The 21,010-nt window shown below is 37.3% G+C and overlaps 1 protein-coding gene across 2 annotated transcripts in view; it reads right to left on the bottom strand.

The window, feature by feature from the left end:
• Positions 1–2,614: 2,614 nt before the first annotated feature.
• Positions 2,615–21,010, bottom strand: part of jupa (junction plakoglobin a) — a 33,961-nt gene continuing 15,565 nt past the window's right edge. The window contains exons 2-16 of one of the 2 annotated variants that reach the window (XM_079845096.1): positions 19,066–19,120; positions 15,243–15,410; positions 14,799–15,052; positions 14,445–14,683; positions 13,205–13,406; positions 12,834–12,978; positions 11,570–11,673; positions 9,355–9,693; positions 8,201–8,353; positions 6,312–6,431; positions 6,022–6,172; positions 4,923–5,044; positions 3,933–3,972; positions 3,684–3,832; positions 2,615–3,579 (exon numbers count right to left, since the gene is read on the bottom strand). In XM_079845096.1, the coding sequence (XP_079701222.1) occupies positions 3,687–3,832; positions 3,933–3,972; positions 4,923–5,044; positions 6,022–6,172; positions 6,312–6,431; positions 8,201–8,353; positions 9,355–9,693; positions 11,570–11,673; positions 12,834–12,978; positions 13,205–13,406; positions 14,445–14,683; positions 14,799–15,052; positions 15,243–15,410; positions 19,066–19,078 (2,196 nt within the window). In that variant the 5' untranslated portion in view covers positions 19,079–19,120 and the 3' untranslated portion in view covers positions 2,615–3,579; positions 3,684–3,686. The remainder of the gene's footprint in view (positions 3,580–3,683; positions 3,833–3,932; positions 3,973–4,922; positions 5,045–6,021; positions 6,173–6,311; positions 6,432–8,200; positions 8,354–9,354; positions 9,694–11,569; positions 11,674–12,833; positions 12,979–13,204; positions 13,407–14,444; positions 14,684–14,798; positions 15,053–15,242; positions 15,411–19,065; positions 19,121–21,010) is intronic. The other variant, XM_079845097.1, reaches the window with a different exon arrangement.

Here is a 21,010-nt window from a genome sequence, read left to right as displayed (position 1 = left end):
AGGTAGGTCCTCTGCCCATGTCATGCCACAACAGGACGTTAGGGAGAGATGCAGCTGGGTATGTGGCCAAAGACCCATCCTCCCACCCCAGGCCACCACACACATGCCACACTTACCCTTTTCTATACCTTCATTGTTAAGCTTTTAATAGATGTGTAAATCAACTAGAGTGTGTGCATTAAAAAAGCAAAGCATGCGATGCAGAACCAGCCCAAGGCAAGAAATCCAGGGTGAAGGAATGCAGAATTGGCGGGCAGGCACAAGCCTCAGGGCCCACATGGCACCCACCCACAACTAATCTGCACCAGACAGGGTCTGGGATCTTTACATGTATTTAACTAGGTTCAGAATTGATCAGTGATGTTGCCTCTTCTCATTCCTAGATAGAGGTATATACACTATATTGCCAAAAGTTTTGGGACGCCTGCCTTTACATGCACATGAACTTTAATGACATCCCATTCTTAATATGTAAGGATTAATATGGAGTTGGCAGCTTCAACTCTTCTGGGAAGGCTTTCCACAAGGTTTAGGAGTGTGTTTATGGGACCTTTTGACCATTCTTCTAGGAGCACATTTGTGAGGTCAGGCACTGATGTTGGACGAGAAGCCCTGGCTCACAGTCTCCGCTTTAATTCATCCCAAATGTGTTCCGTCAGGTTGAAGTCAGGACTCTGTGCAGGACAGTCAAGTTCCTCCACACCAAACTCGCTCATCCATGTATTTATGGACCTTTCTTTGTGCACTGGTGAGCAGTCATGTTGTAACAGGAAAAGGCCATCCACAAACTGTTCCCACAAAGTTGGGAGCATGAAACTGTCTTGGTATGCAGAAGCATTAAGAATGAAAAACAACCCCACAGCATAATCCCCCCTCCACCAAACTTTAGTTGGCACAATGCAGTCAGGCCAGTACCGTTCTCCTGGTAACCTCCAAACTACTTGGTGTACTTGATCGTGGTGATGTAAGGCTTGGATGCAGCTGCTCGGCCATCAAAACCCATTCCATTTAGCTCTCTACACACAGTTCTTGAGCTAATCTGAAGGCCACACGAAGTTTGGAGGTCTGTAGCTATTGACTCTTCAGAAAGTTGGCGACTTCAGCACACTGTGCCCCTCAGCATGCGCTGACCCCGCTCTGTGATTTTATGTGGCCTATCACTTCGTGGTTGAGTTACTGTTGTTCCCAATTGCTTCCACTTTGTTATTTAATAGGAATATTTAGTAGTGCGGAAATTTCCCAAATGGACTTATTGCACAGGTGGCAACTTATCACGGTACCACGCTTGAATTCACTGAGCTCCTGAGAGTGACCCATTCTTTCACAAATGTTTGAAGCAGTCTGCATGCCTAGGTGCTTGATTGAATACGCCTTTGGCCATGGAAGTGATTGGAACACCTGAATTCAATGATTTGGAGGGGTGTCCTATTGGCAATATAGTGTAGTTGTGGTCAGTTTCAAGGTAAAGGAGGTCAGTGGATTCATGAGAGATGACCAAGAGGGGTGCAAGTCTAGTCTATTGTTTTGGATGGAAGTGGACTGTTTTTCCACTACTAGTAGTAGTTGGGTCAATTATAATAAGCAAATATTGAGTAGCAAACTTGATTATATAAGATTTAATTGGACTCTTTGAATGCGTTATATCCTGAGTATGCGCTGATGAACTCTGGCAGGAGATGTAAAAAATATAAATATTGCAAGTTAAATTGATTAATGAGAAACTCCAGCAAGGTGTTGAAATAATTGCAAGTACTAATGGTTCGTAGGTCATGCAACTAAGGGGGTTGTGTGTTTTTCTTTTTCTCCTAAGGGAGACAATCAATAGTACATTGATGTTGATACACCAATCAGAATCTCAGGATAATATAAGCAGGAGCACAAGTGATTGCATCCTAACACTTCAGTGAGAAAGAGAACTGAAAGAATCATCAACAGGTTTTTTTTTATACTACTTACACACACACACACACACACACACACACACACACACACACACACACACACACAGTATAATTACAGCACACACACACACACACACACACACAGTATAATTACAGTACACAGTAACTACTTTAGTTTAGTAGTAGGAAATTTCACTATACTATGTACAGAAAACACACTAAACTCATTGAACACCCTCAAACTTGCAGCCAATTTTTTTTACATGTACTATTTTTGCAGAACTGAAAAATGACTGCCTAAGAGAAAGTCTTTTGCCAAAAGACCAAGAAACTGCTATAGTACTGTATACTGTAATGAAATTTGGCTAAAGTTGCTGAGGATGCGGAATTTATATTTTGCTGTAATACTGTAATTGACAGTATACTGTATTGTGTTGCATACTTTATTTTGGTATTTTTCTAGTTTGTTGTTTCTGGTATCTGCACTTTTTCCATTTACTGTAATAGACATTGAGCTTAAAAATCTTTTCTGAATCCTAATAAGAGGTTTTGTTGGTGTTATGAAATGATCTCACTAGGTGTTCATTGGCCAGGAAAGTAGTCAGTGTATTTGTTAGGTTTTGTGTGTCATTTGAGGCCAAAGTTTGATTCTGATGATATACCGTTTTTGAGATTGTGTTTGTAGTTGTGAGAAAATGGTGATTTTGTTTCATGATTATACATTGTGAGAAAAACTGTATTCAGAAAACCTTTAAACACTTAAACAATTTCAACATCCCAGTCACAAAGTATTAGATAACATGGTTTTATTTCTTTTTTTGGACAAAGTGTGAAGTAAAAATGCTACAAAGAATCCCTTTGTCAGTTAATATTTGAACAAACGTGGAACTAGTTTTTATAACTCAAGGTTTAATTGTTTAGTTAAACATTAGTCCCTTTTAATCAGCACAGCATTTATTCATCACGTAAATAAAAAAAGAAATCTCCATACACATTGCATTGCAAGACAAACAAAATCAGTATTTCCTTGTCTATACATTAAGACAGTTTTAGCAAAACCAACATATGGAGTGAAAAAAAACAAGTGGGAAAAGTTCACAAGAACTCCAGTATTTGACAGTCTCAGTAAGGGAGGAAATATAATGCACTGCACTGAGATCTAAGCGCTGTAGAAAATCAACATTCCAGGCATTTCCACTCACTAAAGCTGATTTCTGATCAGCTATGATCACCCGTCTGACTAAAACCACCGTGAACGAAGCTATAAAGCTGTTATTGTGAGATCGCAAGTCGAAATCATTGATCGCATTTTCCAAAATCTTAAAACTATAAAAAGCAAAGTGATTATCATTATAAAATATTTTAATAAAATCTCTTTGGCATAGTTAACCAGTCCTCTTACCAACAATGTATTAATGCACCCATAAGAAACACTAAAATATAACATTTTCTACAAAAAAGACATGTAAAATGCATCATGCTGTCATCCTTGTATAAAGGTAGGGTAAAGTTGCTCGATTCTGCCTCTCCCAGCACAGCGAGAATTACATATATTACAGCAGTGTCAGAGTGTATTTACTGAGAAATGGACCACAGGCACCCAGCGATGAAAAAAAAAACTCTGCTGGGAGTTTCGGTCTTGTGTATTTTTTAGAATCCTCTTTCAGTTGAGCTCAGGCTGTGAAATACAAAGAAAACACTCAATTTAATGCTGTTCAGCAGGTAAGTCCAATCTTATTTGACTATTTGAAATGACAACTAGTGCATTTGAGTAGTACTAACCGGTTAGTAGTTTTCAGGGTAGTTTCTGGCCATGGAGTTGTAAGCCATATTAGGCACATATTCATCTTGCATTTCTGGATCTAGAGGCATGCCATCCATAAGCATGCCATCGTATCCTTGATATCCTACAGGGGGGTAGCCATCGAGCTCTGTATGAGACAAGGCACAATAGAATCATAATGTCTAGAGACATAACTGACAGTCATGGAGAGAATTAGCTGGCATCTCATGGTGAGATGATATACTCACCGTCATCTGGAAGGCCAGATTCCATCATGGGGGTGTGTGCCTAAAATGTAACAAGGACATTGTTAAAAACCTGTGCCATATGTGCATATTTCTGATAAATTATCTAATTTGTTGTGATTTGCGTCACCATATTGTCATTTAAGAACCATTTGGCTTTAAGGTCAGCTTTAAAGTCAACATGAAATTAAAAAAATATATATTTTATTTTATGGTCAATGTATAATAGACATTTGACATACTTTTTGCAGAAAGCGCATGCTTTGTGCTAAAATGCAAAATACTGTAATTAAAAAAAAGCAAAATAATAACACTAATAATCAGGGATATTACTATTTACAAAAGCACAAACATAAACTAAACAGGGTATTTTAAATAGTTTTTTTTTACTGTATAGGGCTTATTCACAGTTTGTGAAACATTAAAAACAATTGTTAAATACAATGGTTACAAATATTTGTTAAATACGGTTTTATTTATCATATGTTCTTATATTTAATATTTTTGTAATGTGTATTTGTACATTTATAATTTTGCTATTCTATAATACTGTTTTGATCTGTTTGCTATTTGCAATGGTCACCATTTACTATTTTTCATCATTTGAATTTTTGAATTGTATTGAAACTAGTTAGGGTCAGTTTGACACGCAAATATCATAATTATTAATTATAATAATAGTATATTGAACTCACAACAATTCATACAAAACATACAAAAATGTATTGTCCCCATTGTTTTATTCATAGATAATAACAAGTGATATATTAATGATATTTGTCCACTAAAGTAAGACATTTCCCTGGTTTTAATTTCAAGTCTGGTCACTACAATAAAGACCACTTTTCAAGAGCAAATATGATCAAATCTTAGTTTTTTCTTGATTATACTGTTTCACTGAAATACGTCACATTGCGGAAGTAAAATTTGTTAAAATAACGCACTAAAATAATCTTGCTATGAAACCTCCACACCACCATGGGGCAAACTCACCATCTCCCAAGCAGCGGGGTCGTGTTTGAAGAGCGAGTGTGTGAGCTCCACTGATACACGTTTCTTATAGTCAGGGTTTTTGTCCTCAGAAATTCGGAAGAGAACGGCAGCGGCATAGGTGGCTGAAAGAAAAAACAAGCTTTGTTACATGCTTTAAAGTATACTTCGGTTTTGATGCAAACAGTGTGAACGTAGAGCTGAATGCATAGACCAACAGTGCATCCCAATTCGCATACTATCCGTCCTAAAGAGTATTAGAAAATAGAATTAGCACGTCCCAAATCATATGTTGAAATGAGTATTCCAAAGATACCAGGATGGTCTACTATTTCGGGTTAAAATCTGAAGTGTAGATCGACACACTACGGCTGATATTGCGCATTGGGCGAGGATTTAATTAGAACTACAAACGCGGATAAAAAGTGTTAAACTACAAACATGGCGGATGTGCGAGTCCAACGGTTAAGTAGAAAGGTTAAATAAAGGGGTTTGAGTAAATAATTATCAGTATCTAAATGGACAAAATCCACAATATCCACATTATATTTCATCTGCAACAGCATTGTGAACTTCTGTAATGATAAGTTTGGCAAATAACTTTTAAATGCGTCATTATATTTACATTTCAAACGCATGAAAGTTCTCCGCATGAAAAACCCACAACTGGCAGATCGACATGCTGCTACATTTCTCTCCGATACGGTAGGAAATTAAATTAAATTGAATGTGGCATGATAACTGTGACAAGATGATTGACAGGGCAGTTTAAACTGTGACAGGATGCACGTAACTAAGCGACAGAGCGAAAGGGTGTCCAATCCTGTCCTGCAAAGTTTAGCAATCCCAATTAAACACCTGAACCAGCTAATCAAGGTCTTACTACTAGGCATACTAGGCAAGCTGGAGCTAAACTCTACAGGACAGTGTTCCACCAGAACAGAGTTTGGACACCCCTGGCATAGACATGTCCAAACACAGGCCCTTAGCACATGGACACGTGTTTCATACTTGTCCAATGTATACTGTATTTCTCTCCAGAAGTTATGAGTGATAAAAATGCTCTTTACGCTTGTTTCTCTGATGTTTCTCTCTCACTCACCAATTCCTTCGTTGCTGGAATGGAGGAGCTCCATGAGAGGCGCACAGGCTCCTTCTGAATCAATGACCTCAGCCGACTGTTTATCAAGAGCCAGTTCACACAGAACACCAGCTGCCACACGCTTGACGTTATCCAATGGAGAATACAACAGCTGCAGGGACAGAAAACAGATGTCTATTATACACACGGAGCATGTTGGACTGAGGGCAAAGGCTACATACAAACGCGCTCTCACACACGTAGAAAAACAGCCACAACATAGTATATTGGTGGAAAGGTGTAAGAGTTACCTGAACAAACAGAGGAATGGTGTCCATGCTGGCAATGGTGACTCTGTTCATAGGATCTCTGGCCAGGATATGCAGAGCACCAGTGCTGCCCTCCACGATCTCTTCCATTCTCACCCCATCCTGAGAGAGAGATAGTTAATTAATTCAATGACAAAATATGCTGTATATGTGTAAGGATGGGAACTGTAAATAATTAAAAAATTCTGGTATTGATTCTACTCAATTATTTAGATTTTTTTTAGTACTTTTAAGAAACAACAATAATAATAATAATAATAATATGTATTTTTATAATGAACAACACTGATTTGTGTCTCAGAGTTGGTTGAATGCTGTATGTGTTTAATAATTAAAGTCAGTGAGTCATTCATTCCCAAATTAATGACTCACATTAGAGTCATTCATTTGGGAATCGAACTAAACAGTTTTTTTTTAAATTCACCAATAAAGAACTGGCTCATTATGGTCATTCATTGGAAAACTGATAAATACTAGTAGGGCTACATGTTTTTGATACACTAAAAAGCACAGACTCGGAATCATTAGTTTGGGAATTGGATTACTCTGGTGGCCCTACATGTTTTTGAATCAATGAGTACGTTTACATGGGCAACTATACTCCGATATTAACCTGATTAAGACCATACTCTGATTAAGAATCTACCATGTAAACAGCGATCTCTAATTACTTTAATCCGGTTAAAGTCATACTCGAAGTAAACGCAAATCGAATTAAGACGTGTAGAGTATGCCATTTTAGTCGCATTATCGGAGAGCATAACAGACATGTGTAGGAGTTTGCCACATTTTATGAAAGGACACATATGCATTATGCACACCAGGCAAGTGCAGAGGAAGGCTTTGGGAGCTCGAGCCCCTGCCCTCTTTAAAAAATTTATCAAAAGTGCCCCTCTCAACAATCATCAATAATATTATGGCCAATAAAACTGAATTTGAATTATAATTAATATAATAGCACGTACAAAACAGTAACAAAGCGCTCAAATGTCGGAAAATTCCTGTTTATCTTTTACATATCTGTCAGTCTGAAATGTCGTTGCCATGACGTGTTGCTATGGTGCATGTCTTGCTCGACTGCTCATTCTGACACTGCCTCCTCTATATTTTTTTCTTTCTTTTTGTTGTAATTATTCTGCTCATTGTAAACATAAAATACATTAAGTTTGTATCTGTAATCCCATATTCATAATTTTGGCCAAACTGTCTGGATCGGGAACCTCTAGGCTCGCGAGCCAAATAGGTCATTCAGTGAACGCCTGTGGCTCGACGGCAGGAAAAAACAATCACGATTTTGAAACCTTTTTCATCATTGATCAAAGCTATTATTAAAAATGAGCAGTTTCATTAAACAAAGCATTAATCAAAGCTATTATTCGAAATGTAGGCTGTCAAGAGGGGCAGTGTATATAATATTGAATTTTTACAATATAGAATATTTAAAAAAAATAAAACAACGTAAATATATATATATAATATATACTTGTTTTTATAAAGTAACACTGTCCAACAGCGACACCCGCAGGTTAAGTTACAGCGGGTTGCCTGAGCCCATTGAATTTTAACAGACAAAGTCACGCTATGATTGGACGTCAGACAGTGTGGCATGGGGACGTAATAATCGATCTATGTTCTATGTAAAACGGGAATATGTTAAGCAACTCATGTAAACACCTTAATCAGAATATTGTCTTATTCAGAATAAGGTCAATAATTAGATTACTGCTGTCCATGTAAACGTATTCATTATAAAGAACTGGCAATTACGAGTCATTCATTTCATTGAGGGAGTCATTTCATTAAATGGTTAAGCCTTAGTTCCCCACCCTAATTGTGTGTCCGTGTTATAGGGACAGGTGAGGAATTCATACCTGGTATTGTTGTTGAGCAGATGAACCGTGTTTCTGTGCATCCTGATGAGCTTTCGAAAGCAAAGTGACCAGTTTGGGAATGGCTTCAGCGTCTCTCAAAGGAGCCTGATTGGCTTGACACAGTGCCAGGTTACGGATCAGACCAACCACAGCCTGTGATGAAGACAAACGTGAGGTCAGCAAGATATGGTTATACTGCACAACAGGAGACCCAATAAGGCCCTATATGTTATAAACTACTCATTGAGAGGGAGGACCAAGTCATACAACCTAAAAAAATCTAAAAGCTTTTAGATTCTGTGGCTTATTAAAAGCCATTCTACTGTACATACGTCCCCCTCACATCATGTCAATTTTACTTCATTTAACTTGTTAACCTGCATATTTTGGACACTTTCAGTAGTGGGATAAATGAAACAAAAACTCCTGTGAATGGGGTATTTCTACAGTGGCACTGGTTTTGCATAATGCTTCATCCACACCAATAAGTGTCAGTATATAGCCCAAAACAACTATATAGTAAAATAAAACAATATTTTACTGATTTGATCAATAATATGTTTTCCTGAAAACTTTTAGGACTAATAATAAAAAAATATTTTTTTCTTCGGTAGTTAGCAAAGCAATTGATTGCTCACTGAGGTGCTAATCTATGGAAGCATATTGGTAGCAATATTCAATTTGAAATGTAATACGTAAAATGGCAATGCATTTCTGTATTTAAATCAGAATTTTCCATACCAAATGTGCAACGTTTGAAGCAAAATGCAATTTTTCTATTTTCTATACTAGTTTTAACATTATTTTTATGTTGTACAAGTTGAAAAATTACATTATTATGTTTAACCCGTTTAAGGAAAAAAATTTAGCGAAATTATCATTTAAATGTTATTGTCTTAATTGCATTTCCACACAGTTAAAACACGATTGCATTTTCATTAAATATCCCACTAAATGTGGATGTTCATTAAATTTAAATTATATTATTGAATTTGAATTAGCATTTTGCTCCAAACGTTACACATTTGGTATGGAAAAATGTACATTTAAATACAGATATACATTGCTATTTTGCACATTACATTTCAAATTGAATAATGCTACCCATATGCTTCCATACTAATCTGTCAGTTTTCTGTTTTTCTCTCACTTACCTTAACGACTGGCCAGTAGTAGGGTTGATTGATCAATCTGACAATAGCGGGGATGCCGTAATGGACTCGGACGGCATTCTGTGCGGCCTCAGCCTCCGGGTGCCGGCTGGTGAGGTGGCGCAGGGCACAGACAGCTGGCTCGATCACGTCCTGTTTTGAACCGGCCCTAAGGATGGTGTGAATCAGTGCCTCCACGCCGTTACTCTGGGTCACCTGTGTTTTGTTGCGTGTGTTGTTGCAGGTGAGGTTGGACAGGATGCCTGTAGCGCAGGTCAACATGTTGATGTCGTCAGCTGACAGCAGACCAACCAGCACTTGGAGCAGATTTTCCATTCCGTCCTGCAGGGGGCGAGAGAGAGAGCATGTGTTGGCACCCATGGATTTTTTCCTGATAAGCAATCCAGTTCAGATAAGCAGCAAGGCTTTGACATTTTATTTGAGAGTACAATTTGTATAGAGCAGCGGTTCACAATCTTTTTGACTCAAAGGCCCCTCACTCTCCAACACAATAGAGAATGGGAATGTGAAGTCAGCAACGCAATGCATTCTGGGACTTTAGGACACAGGCACCACATTAGAGACGTAGTAATATTGGAGGTAGACATTAAAACGTATATTATGCAGTTAAAAACACACTAGAATGATGAACGCTTTCTTCAACAACACAATGAAGAAAGTGAAAGTAAAAGTTGATGAAAATAAACAACTTAACCAAAATGTGGCTTTATAATATATTTATGATATGTTACAGATTCATAATTTCGGAACCGCTTGAATCTGTAAGTGCTCACACCATAAATTATGCATGAAAACATGTCTGGTTACTTGTGGTAGCTCCGTGTTTGTACAGTAGTGCTCCTTTGCTTATTGTTCAAGCTTCTCTCACTATAAGGAATCTTGTACTTGTTCCATTTAAAAGGTGCAGTGTGTAAATGTTAGCCGCATCAAGTGGTAAGGCTGCGAATTGCAAATGCCCACCGCTCACCCCTCCCTTTCGAAGCACATAGAGAAGCTACGGTGGCCGACACAGGACAAAGATGTCGTCGTTTGAGACAGCAGAGAGTGACTAGCGCTCTGTAGAGAAGTTTGTCCGTTTAGGGCTACTGTTTAAACATGGCAGCGCAAAATGGCGGCTTCTCTGTAAGGGAACGCTGTGTATGTAGATAGAAATGGCTCATTCTAAGGTAATAAAACATAACGGTTCATTATATACATTTTATTTAATTTCTGTCAATAGATCCTCATAAATACTACACACTGCACCTTTAAGTCCAGTAAAACATTTTAGAAGGCTAGTGCTTTCACAATAAACCATTTCAGAGCTGCATTAGCTACAGAGGGCCATACTGTTATGATATCCCTTAATGCTTTTACATTAAGGAATTAGGGCAATATTGTGATATATGATCCACTGGCTGAGATCCAGCTATTGTATTTATTATTTTATCTAGCAGATATATCATCAGCACTTTTTAGTTATTAAGAAATAAACTGCAAAAGAGAAATCAATTTGATCTTATGTGTGGTCAGAAGGAGTGTATGAAATGTGATGGATATGTGCAGTGTCAGTGTTGGCTGAGCGCTCTAACGTACGCAAGAGATTCAAATATTAACCCATTTATTCTAAGTTGGAGCAAGCAGTTCTTAAAAAGTATTAATGTAAATACAGACGTTTTTTCTCTCTGGTGAATTTATTTTTATCATTGTACACTCCTGAGTGTGTCCTAAAACATGGATGTGCCTACCCAGAATGCAATGCACAATGACAGTTTCGAAGGCCCCCACCACATAGGCTATATATACGCATTTCCATTATTTTTGCTTTAATTATGAAAACACTGCTAGTTCTAGTTTTTTTTGTAGTTTTTTAATTAACAGAAACTAGGAGAGTCGGTACATTACATTACATTAATTCATTAACCACAAATCATTAAACACAATTCGATACTTCATGATTCTAGAACTTTCGAGAACGTATGTTTTCCTTACAAACAAAAATTATTGAAGGGGAGTTAAGCAATTTGATTTCAGTCTATATCTCAAGTTTGTTTTTTAGCATGTTCATTTAGATTCGAGTTAGATTATTTCCTATATTAATAACAATGTATTAATTATAAAATAAATAATTTTAAGTCATCCTAATTATGTCTATGGAAAGTCCCAATAAAACATGTATGTGTAAGACAGCTAGATGCTGTTAGATGCATAAATTGACCTGTTTGGTTGCAGCGTCTGACAAGTTTCTCAAGGTCCACAGGCAGTTTTGCATCAGACGTTGACTAGAGCCAGTCAGATGCTTACCAAGAGCTTGCATTCCACCTGAGAGAAAAAAACAAAACAAAAAAAAACATCTTTGTTAAAGGGTCATGAAACCCTAAACCAAATTTTCGGAGATTTTAACAGAAGTATGTGTGTTGAACATCATGGAAGACAATGTTACCATCTGTTAACTTTGAATGTGGGAGAAAACTAGTTAATTTTAAACCATTCTGCTCTATTTTCAACTTCCTGGTTTAAATTCGTCTTCATGTCAACGTCAAGGTTGTGACGTTATCTCGCACTATAGTACGGCGATGACTCATAGGCGTCTCATAATTATTCATGAATCTGCGTCTTTATCCTATGAGAAGACGCGTTTCAAACAGTGAGATCGCATACAGTAAGTGATAGATGCATTAATGGATCAAAAACGAGTGTTTTATGTTGTATGAGTTTCTGCGTTGCCTTCATTCTCTTAGATCCTGAGTCTTCACACAAACGCGATTCATCCACCCTGTGAGTGTAACCGCTCTTCACAGCCATTTAACCGATCAAACGGCTTATAAAAACTCCACAAAATAAGCCTCAAAAGTTATCAAAGCTATGCGACAGCGTGTTCATATATATTTTCGATGCAGAGAACAAATTGCGAATGGCTGTGCATTTAATTGTCCATTGAATTATAGGCGTCACAGGATATATATGTATGTGTGTAACGGTGAGCTTACAAAACCATGTGTATATTGTGTTAACTTAATGGTAATTTGCAGCATGCATTTGTGGGAAGCTTTGATGCTTTTAATGAGAGCGAAATAAAATGGTCTGAATCAGAAGCCGTTGATGTCCTGTCAGTCTCCCCTCGTCCCCCTCCACTCCGCCGCTAAACCACGCCCACTTTTATACCATTTTTCAAAACTGAGGTGAGAACTGACTGCTGCTGAAACAGGGGGTTTCATGACCCTTTAATAAAAAGAAATGTTAATAAACTGAAATAAAAATGTAATTGAAATGAAAAATATAAAAATAAAAAAAAACAATAGTATCTCAATGATATTAAAATGACACTTGTGAGTAGTGTTTTTACTGTCTGCCAGAAAACCACAATTTTGATAAAAAGCCACAATTAACAGTAAGTGCGATGGTTGCTATATTAAGCACAACTAATTAAAACACGAATTACTATATTTGGAAGAGCGGTTCAGTTTTCCAGTTTGACTTACCAGCATCTACAATAGCAGGCTTGTTACTAGGGCAGACAGAGAGCACTTTGAGCACACGGCTAGTGGTCCAGAGCAGCTTCTCATAGTTGTAGGTTCTCATGATGTTCACTAGACCCTCAGGGCCTCCGTTAGCCAGAATAATCAACTGTGAGACAATCAAGACGTTAACATGGCAAACAATCTAATTTTAATGAAAATTACTCTTATTATTTTGTATGATAGTAATGTAGAATTCATTAATTTAATGATTTATATATATAAATCAAATTTCTAACATTAACTATCTATCTTACTTAACTATATTTACACAAAAATATATATTTATATACAGTAGGCTATTTATATATGATCAAGATGTAAAACATAAACACCTTGCTCTCCTGGTTGCCATAGGAAAGCAGCTGTAGGCAGTCTGTGGTGATGGCCAGGAACTTGGGGTTGCTTTTCTTCAGCAGTGGAACCATCCTCTGCAGACCGTCAGCCAGACGCACCGCCATCTTGGCTCCCTCTTGGTGCAGGAGCAGGTTATGCAGGGTGGTAATGGCATAGAAAAGAACAGAATCCATCGGAGAACTGAAAAAGAAATGGGTTGGATGGTTAAAATCAAGTTCTGGATTCATTTCCTAAAAATTGGGAAGATCCATGTTCCTAATAATGTGAATAAAATACTGAAATCTCACATTTGCAATAAAATTTAAAAAAGCTTTAGTTTAAGGAGACACATATACAGCATATGGAAGCATTATAAATCATTTTGTTAATTTTCATCTTTAAATTTTGTCATTATTGTCTGTCCAACTAAGACTATTGTTTTTATTTCACCAATGAAAAACACAAAATGAGATCTTATTGCGATTCTAATTCACATCCCAGTGGGTGTACCTCTTTATTTTCCCTTTTTTTCCTCTCCCTTGCTCCCTGTCATTCTCACCCGCATTGACTATGATGCAGGACTTAGCAACCTCTTCTCCTATATCCAAATCCTCCAACATTATTCTTTAAAACTTCTAGTTTTAGACTTCTAATTTGCAACCAGAGGTTTTTTTTTTTGGCTCTGTCGTTTGCGCTTCACCGTTTGTCAATTCTCACCTAAGCTTACACTACGCCTACATCATACGTTGGGGTCAGAGGTCACCCTCCTGCCAGAACTGCATACAGCTGTTGCCGGAAACCAGTGATTATAGTTTATACATTTTTAAATGTGATTATTTTTCGTACAAAAAAAAATTGCTTCGCTTAAGATCCACTAGAGTCATATGGATTGCTTTTATGATAGATAGATAGATAGATAGATAGATGCACCTTTTGAGGCTTCTAAAACTGTTCGACAAAAAGAGGAAAGTCAAATACACCTAGGATGGCTTGAGGGTGAGTCAATTATGGGATCATTTTCCTCTTTAGGTGAACTATTCCTTTAAGACTTTATACGTTTTTGCTTTGTGAAGTATGAATCATCATGGACTTTCATTGTATTGAAAACTGGTGCTTGGACATTCTGCCAAAAGTCTCAACAATTAACACTTGGGATTGTAACGACAAACAAGTGTAAATAAATTACAAAACATATCTGAGCGAACTAGCCCTTTACTTCAGTATTACAGTCTCTCTCACCTCAGCATGCGCACCAGAGCTGGAATGCCCCCTGATTTGAAGATGGCGAGCAGCCCCTCGCGGTGGTGCGAGAGGTTGTGCAGGATGCTGGCCGTGGCGCGGGTTGTCTCCATGTCGGATGTGTTCTGCATGGCTCTCACAACGGCGGCCACCATCTGCGGGGACTGCATCAGAGCCCGACGGGATGCCTCCTTGCGGGTCAGCTGGTTCACGATCATAGCTGCCTTATTCACCACGACCTGAAGTCAAGGGAGAGGGTATACATTTTTGTATATGTTTTTGTGATATAGAAATGGAGAAAGAGCAAAGAGTGAGTGTTATGACATCAGATGTTTAATACATGCAGCGGGGTACCTGGTCGTCATCATTGAGGAGTTTGGTGAGCTCTGGAATGGCGCGTGTAGCAAGTTCAGCATCATCCTGGTAGTTAATGAGGTGAACGATGGCGGATTTGAGTTGCTGAGATGGTTCGGCTAGCTTCTGTACATTGGTCTGCTGGGACGAATCGATCTGTGTGGAAAGGATGGTCGTTCCCTCCATCACCGTCTCAGGAAACATGGCCGCCCTCACGCGCTGGGCACGGGTCATATTGTATTGAGACTCCACCTCTATAGGAGAGCATTATACAGAAAAAAATTAGAAACTAAAAGGCTTGTATTTGCATTATTTTGGAGGGAAATAATCTGAAATATATCTGCATAGTGTGGATCCTGGCAAAGGCAATTGGTAAACTGTTATGGGAAAATTGCTACATAATAAAATAATGTTGATATACACAGTATATGATGTGCTTTTCACCTGCAGGGTTCTCTGTGAATGTGGTAGAGTAGGTAATTTTCTTGGTGCTGTACTCTGCTCCTTCTTCGTCTGAGCGAACCGTAGTGGCTCCTGATTGGATGCCTGAATCGGTCCCGTAATACGTCTGCTGCCACTCTGTGACCTTCCTCGAGCCTGGGGCCTCTGCCACTGATACACACACACAAACACAACATGATTTGAGTTGAGCTATTACCTCGATTTTGTCAAAATCATCAAAAAAAAACCTCTCCGAATTTACTCCCATAATCATGCAAAGCCTCATGGAACATAGGAAAAAGGGTGATATCTAGATAGATGACCTCAAAGCTAAAAAACATTGATTACAAGGCACAAAACTCCAATGTTCATTTCATTTTAGCCTCTTAACTGTCAGTGTCCCCATAACTAATTTTGTTGATCAAAATCAAAATCTCAAAATGAATGTCCAATTTTTTTCTGTACATTATAATTAGAGGTTGACCGATAGTGGATTTTACCGATACCGATAACAACCGATAGTTTTTCAAATGGATACTGGATAACCTAGAAACATGTAAGTAAGTGTCATAGGTAACAGACTGCAAGTCCCATTTGTTAACAAGCATGTATTAGCTTATTTAGCTAGCTTACATTAACTAAATGCATTGTGCAATATACATTTTACAGCATGTATTAATATTTCAGCAATACAATTGTACGTTGATCATTCATGTTAGTTCCTAGTGTATCAACTAAGGTTAACAGATAAAACTAACAATGAATAATACCCCTACAGCATTTATTAACCTTATTTAATGTTTCAAATGGAATATTATTGTAAAGTGTCATCATTACATAGAAATCCAAACAGTCTGTTTTTTTAGAACACGATGATTATCTAATCAAAATAACAAAATATGTAGTGAAATTGAATGCATTTCTGATTTGTTTATATCTGTCGGCCGCATGGCGATACAGTTTGCTTTCTCACATCACTAGTTGTTACACTGTCTTAACTGCTTGAGGTTCTGCTAATGTTAGCGTCCTCTCAGTCTTGATGACAAAGTTTATACATACTGCTGTTCTTTCCCTGCTAATGCAGCATCTAGTCAACAAATGAATTACTTTCTAATGATTTGGCAACATGTAGGGTACAACGGGGCAAAAGGCTCCACGGGGTAAAAGGCTCCTTTGATTTTGTTTTCCTCTAAACCACTAGATGGCACAAAAACTTGCCTCAGCACTTTCCAAAACATCCACTTTTCAAGATGCACGTGAAAATTAGTCTGATCTTTGACGCGATTACAGGCAGCAGAGAAAAGTTGATTCTGCACTCATTTGATTTAATATTTGATGTTTTTAAAAATGTTGTAATTTAAGTAGCAAATAAGAATCGCTAAAATTATTGAATATATTTTGAAACAAAGGTCTTGTTAATGTTTGTCAGTTTTGTTCAAGGTAACTAAAGCAACAGTTTTTCAATAATGGAAGAATATGTAAAAGTATGGTATTTGGGGTAAAAGGCACCCCTGCTGTTGGGGCGAAAGGCACCATATTTAACATGATAATAAACAGCTGGCTGACTTTTCCATTTGTTGACATGACATGGTTAGATTCAGATTGTAAGCATTATATATTAAAGGTGCACAATGTAAAAATTTTCAGTAAAATATCCAAAAACCACTAGGCCAGTGTTATATATTTTGTTCAGTTGAGTACTTAGAATATACCAAATGTTTCCAACTCTTAGTAAATCGTGAGAAAATTGCTATTTTGACCAAGGAACCGGGACGTGTGAGGAAGTCGCCTGTCAATTGCGTCATATCTGCGTCACCCTCGGTTTCTGGTTTTATTTTTCAGAAATGCTTTACTCTCACTGCAGTGTGCAACAAGTGTCATAGCAGCCGTGACAGCATAACATAATTTTCAACACACTCAGATGTATCTGATATGATAAACAGAGCTGCGTTACCTCATACTCATGACCGGAAAAGCAGAAGTGGTGCCAGCGACTGTGGCATAATAAAAGTCCCGCCGGCGACTATGCCATAATAACAGTCCCGCTGCTCGCGAGGCGTGTGTTCCGCTCTTCTTATTAACAAATCACTCCAGCGGCCTTGCTCAGCTCCACAACACTCTGCTCTGCTTCATACAACAGTAACGTTCATTATCGCATCCATGAACATGATTTCTGCCTGAGTCCTATCACGATTCTTTTCCACCGGCTGTGAGGTGAAGACCACATGTCCCAAGAGTCTGCGCTCAAACTACGCCTTTGTTTTGAACAGGCAACCTCTAGTGGACGGAAAACTTACATAGTGCAGCTTTAAGTTGGGTGTCCACCTTAGCGATAGTCACCATATTTATAATGAAACCATCATATTTAAAAATGTGATATTAAATCATATCATATAATAAAATATAATCTATTATTACTACTGTAAATATATATTAAATTATTATGGGATCTCCTTTAATGCTTTCAGAATCTTTACTTCTTTAAATGATTTTTGTTTCTACATTTTTCAGATATATTTCTATATTTACATATTTTAATGACAGCAAATTTATTGATCAAAAATGTATTCTTTTATTCATCAAAATAAACAGAAAATAGTTCAAACTTTGCTAAAGTGATAGTTTTTAACAAGTATTAACTTAGACATTATTAAAAACATTATTTTAGCGAAAGTATTTGTATCAATACTGTATGCCTTTTACCCCATGTGTGGTAATACTACTTAAGTATTCTGTATTCATAGCGTTTTCATAGCTTTATATAAAGCGCCATAGAAATAAAGGTGACTTGATAACCACCAAATGGCCAGTATTAAAATATGCTTTTATTCACTGTTTTATGTGTAAAATAAATAAAAAAGCTTAAATAAAACTATTTTAAATGCTACGTGAATTTAGGTATTACAACATTATAATGTTCAGTATAAAATTGGACATTCATTTTGAGATTTTGCTAAAGCATACATTTCATTGTTAAAATTATTTAATACAATAGTATAAAATACAATAGTTTCAAAGCAGCTTCAGTAATAAACAGGGAAATAATCAATAATGACATCAAATATAAGACCAATTTAAATTCTGCTGTAAAGCAGCTCTACAGAAGACAATAGTATCATTATTTAGTTGAAGTCAACGATTCAGTTCAGTTCAGTTCAATATTTTCATTGTTGCAAAATTCAAGTTTAATTTTCATCCAATTGTGTCAGTGCAGTCAAATCAATAGTATTACTGAATATTAAGTGTCTTTAAACCCCAGTCATGTTATCATGTCACAAAGATACTCTGTGACCATATACAGATTATGGGCATATATTTATATAGATTTTTGTGATGCTGGAAAGATATAAAAGGGTTGGGTGCAATATATGTAGGATTATTGTGTGTAAAAATGTCTGACTAAATGTTGTGTAAATGTTATGTTAGACTTCCCTATAGCTTGGTATGTTCCGTAGGCAGGGCTACGACATTAAGATGGCCACCATAACATTCAGTAGTCAGGGGTGGTAAGAGTGGTGTGAGCGTGGTTGGAGTACCGCCACTTTAGTCTGTGTGGTTCAACAATAGACTGTTGGCACAAACGTGTTTCCTGAACTGTATAGTTTTATTTATTTCTTTGATTTATTTTTGTTTGTTTGGAGCACAATTCTGCACCGTGGGATTTTTTTCTACTTTTTGTAAAATAAATTTGGCATTGAACGGATTCCTGCTTGTCCCGGTCACCTCATTGCCTCTAACCGTGAGATTTATCCACAACAAGTCATAACATTAAAGTAATAATTGGATTATGTGGCGTCTTAATATTGTAATAATTACATGTACTTACTGCGCGTTTCCATTTTGGCCTCCCGGACTCAAACCAAACAGCCCAAAAATAAAACCTGCAAAACAAAACACAATCATGGATTAAACATGTATTAAAAGTGATATGTGCCAAAACAAAGCAGCTGAAGCTTGTTAAAAATGTAATTAAGTCATCCGGAAATCTGTTCTTGATTAGGAGGACAAAACACCATTAGAAACTGAAGTTCAAACAATCACAAGCAATCGAAACTGGTGCAGAGGATCATGGGAGAAGGGGAGAAGTGGAGAGGGAGGGAGGAAGGGGGGCGGCAGTGACGAGGGAATGCCAGCGGTAGGATTTGACCCGTGGCTTCTCAAACAAGGCGTGTGAGCAAATGCTCGACTGCAAGCACAACAACCTCACAAAACCGGCTCTGCGTGTTTCGACATTTTCACACCCCTACACACCAAAGCCCTCCCCTTTCTCCAACTCTCACACATTTGAACGCACAACTACAATAGCTATCCATTACAGGCGAAAGCAAAATATGGGAACAGTATTGTTTCTTAAAATCCATTCATAACTTAAAACAAGGCAACAATAAAACATTGTTAATAAGCAGGAACAGACCAAATGGATTTAGTTTTATCTGCACCTTGTAGAGCCATTTTACTGTCTCTCTCCTGGCTTTATTGGAACTCCTCCACATACATTAACAATTATTTCAGGTACTCTACAGTCCATCCTCCATTTCTCTTGCTCTCTTTTATAGCCCATTCTGACTGTGTCTAACCAAAACATTTGAACCCCAGAGGAGAAGAACCGCATTTATCAGACAGCTTATTTAGACTTCATGCATTTTTATTGATCAGATTGCCATCCAATTGGGTATAAACATTCCATTTACACTTGGCCACACAAATGTGTATCCATAAAACAGATCATCTGATCTACTGTCAGTGTTATATGCAAATATCTGTTTAGAAGTAAAAAAAAAAAAACATTACAAGTCACATCTTGTATGCACCTCAAACAATCTACTGAGGTAATCGGTCTTTCATAACTGGATAGCTATAAACACATAAAACGACCAAGTAGGGGTGTGTCATATCATACCATCCACGATAACACCGGTATAAATTTTTACATGATAAAAATAGTGTCATATTGCGATATCAATAATAGCGGTAATATAGCAAATATAGCGGTGCAATGTTGTATGGCGCATTTACGTTCACTAGCGAGCACAACAACAACCCCTGTCTGAGAATAAGAGCAGTATTTTATGACTAAAAGTTTATCTCTGCACTCTGTATGCGAGTGACGTGCGTGTATGTGTGTGTGTGTGTGTGTGTGTGTGTGTTTGTACAGCACTATCTCCGCACTCTGTATGCAAGTGACGTAGGCCTATGTGTGTGTGTGTGTCTGTGCGCTTACATGAAAACAGTGCATTAATATAGAACGGTGATTCAACTGACTTGGAACTATCGGCCCATTAAACAGACCATGGCATAAATTACTTAGTTATTGTTACATTAAAATGTTAAGGAGTTATGTTATACTTTTACTTAAGATTTCCAGGAAAAACACTACCAACTTGTATCAAGGCTACTTTTTTACTGTGCTTACATTTGATTGCAAATCCACCAATAAAATGTTGTTCCATATATTTTTTCCTATATCGTCATAAATATCATGACAAATATTCTTGAAATATTGTGATATAATTGAGGCTATATCGCCCACCCCTACGACCAAGTGTAACTATCCCCAGAGAAGACAGATCAAAACACTGAACACTGACAAGATCATAAATTACCAATTATTTTATTATTTTAAAGTCTATTAATCTACATAAATGATAAGCAATACGACTCAAATCTAAAAAAAATAATAATTCCAGAATCAATATTAACTCATATTAAATTGCTTTATTTTAGTCCTTGCTTATAGACGAGGCTGAGGAAAGTTACCTCTTGTTTCAGGC

This window comes from Gobio gobio, assembly GCF_949357685.1.
Source record: "Gobio gobio genome assembly, chromosome: 19".
NCBI classification, from domain to species: Eukaryota; Metazoa; Chordata; class Actinopteri; order Cypriniformes; family Gobionidae; genus Gobio; species Gobio gobio.
The sequence above is the reverse complement of the archived record's forward strand: the minus strand, read 5'-3'. Positions and strand labels throughout refer to the sequence as shown.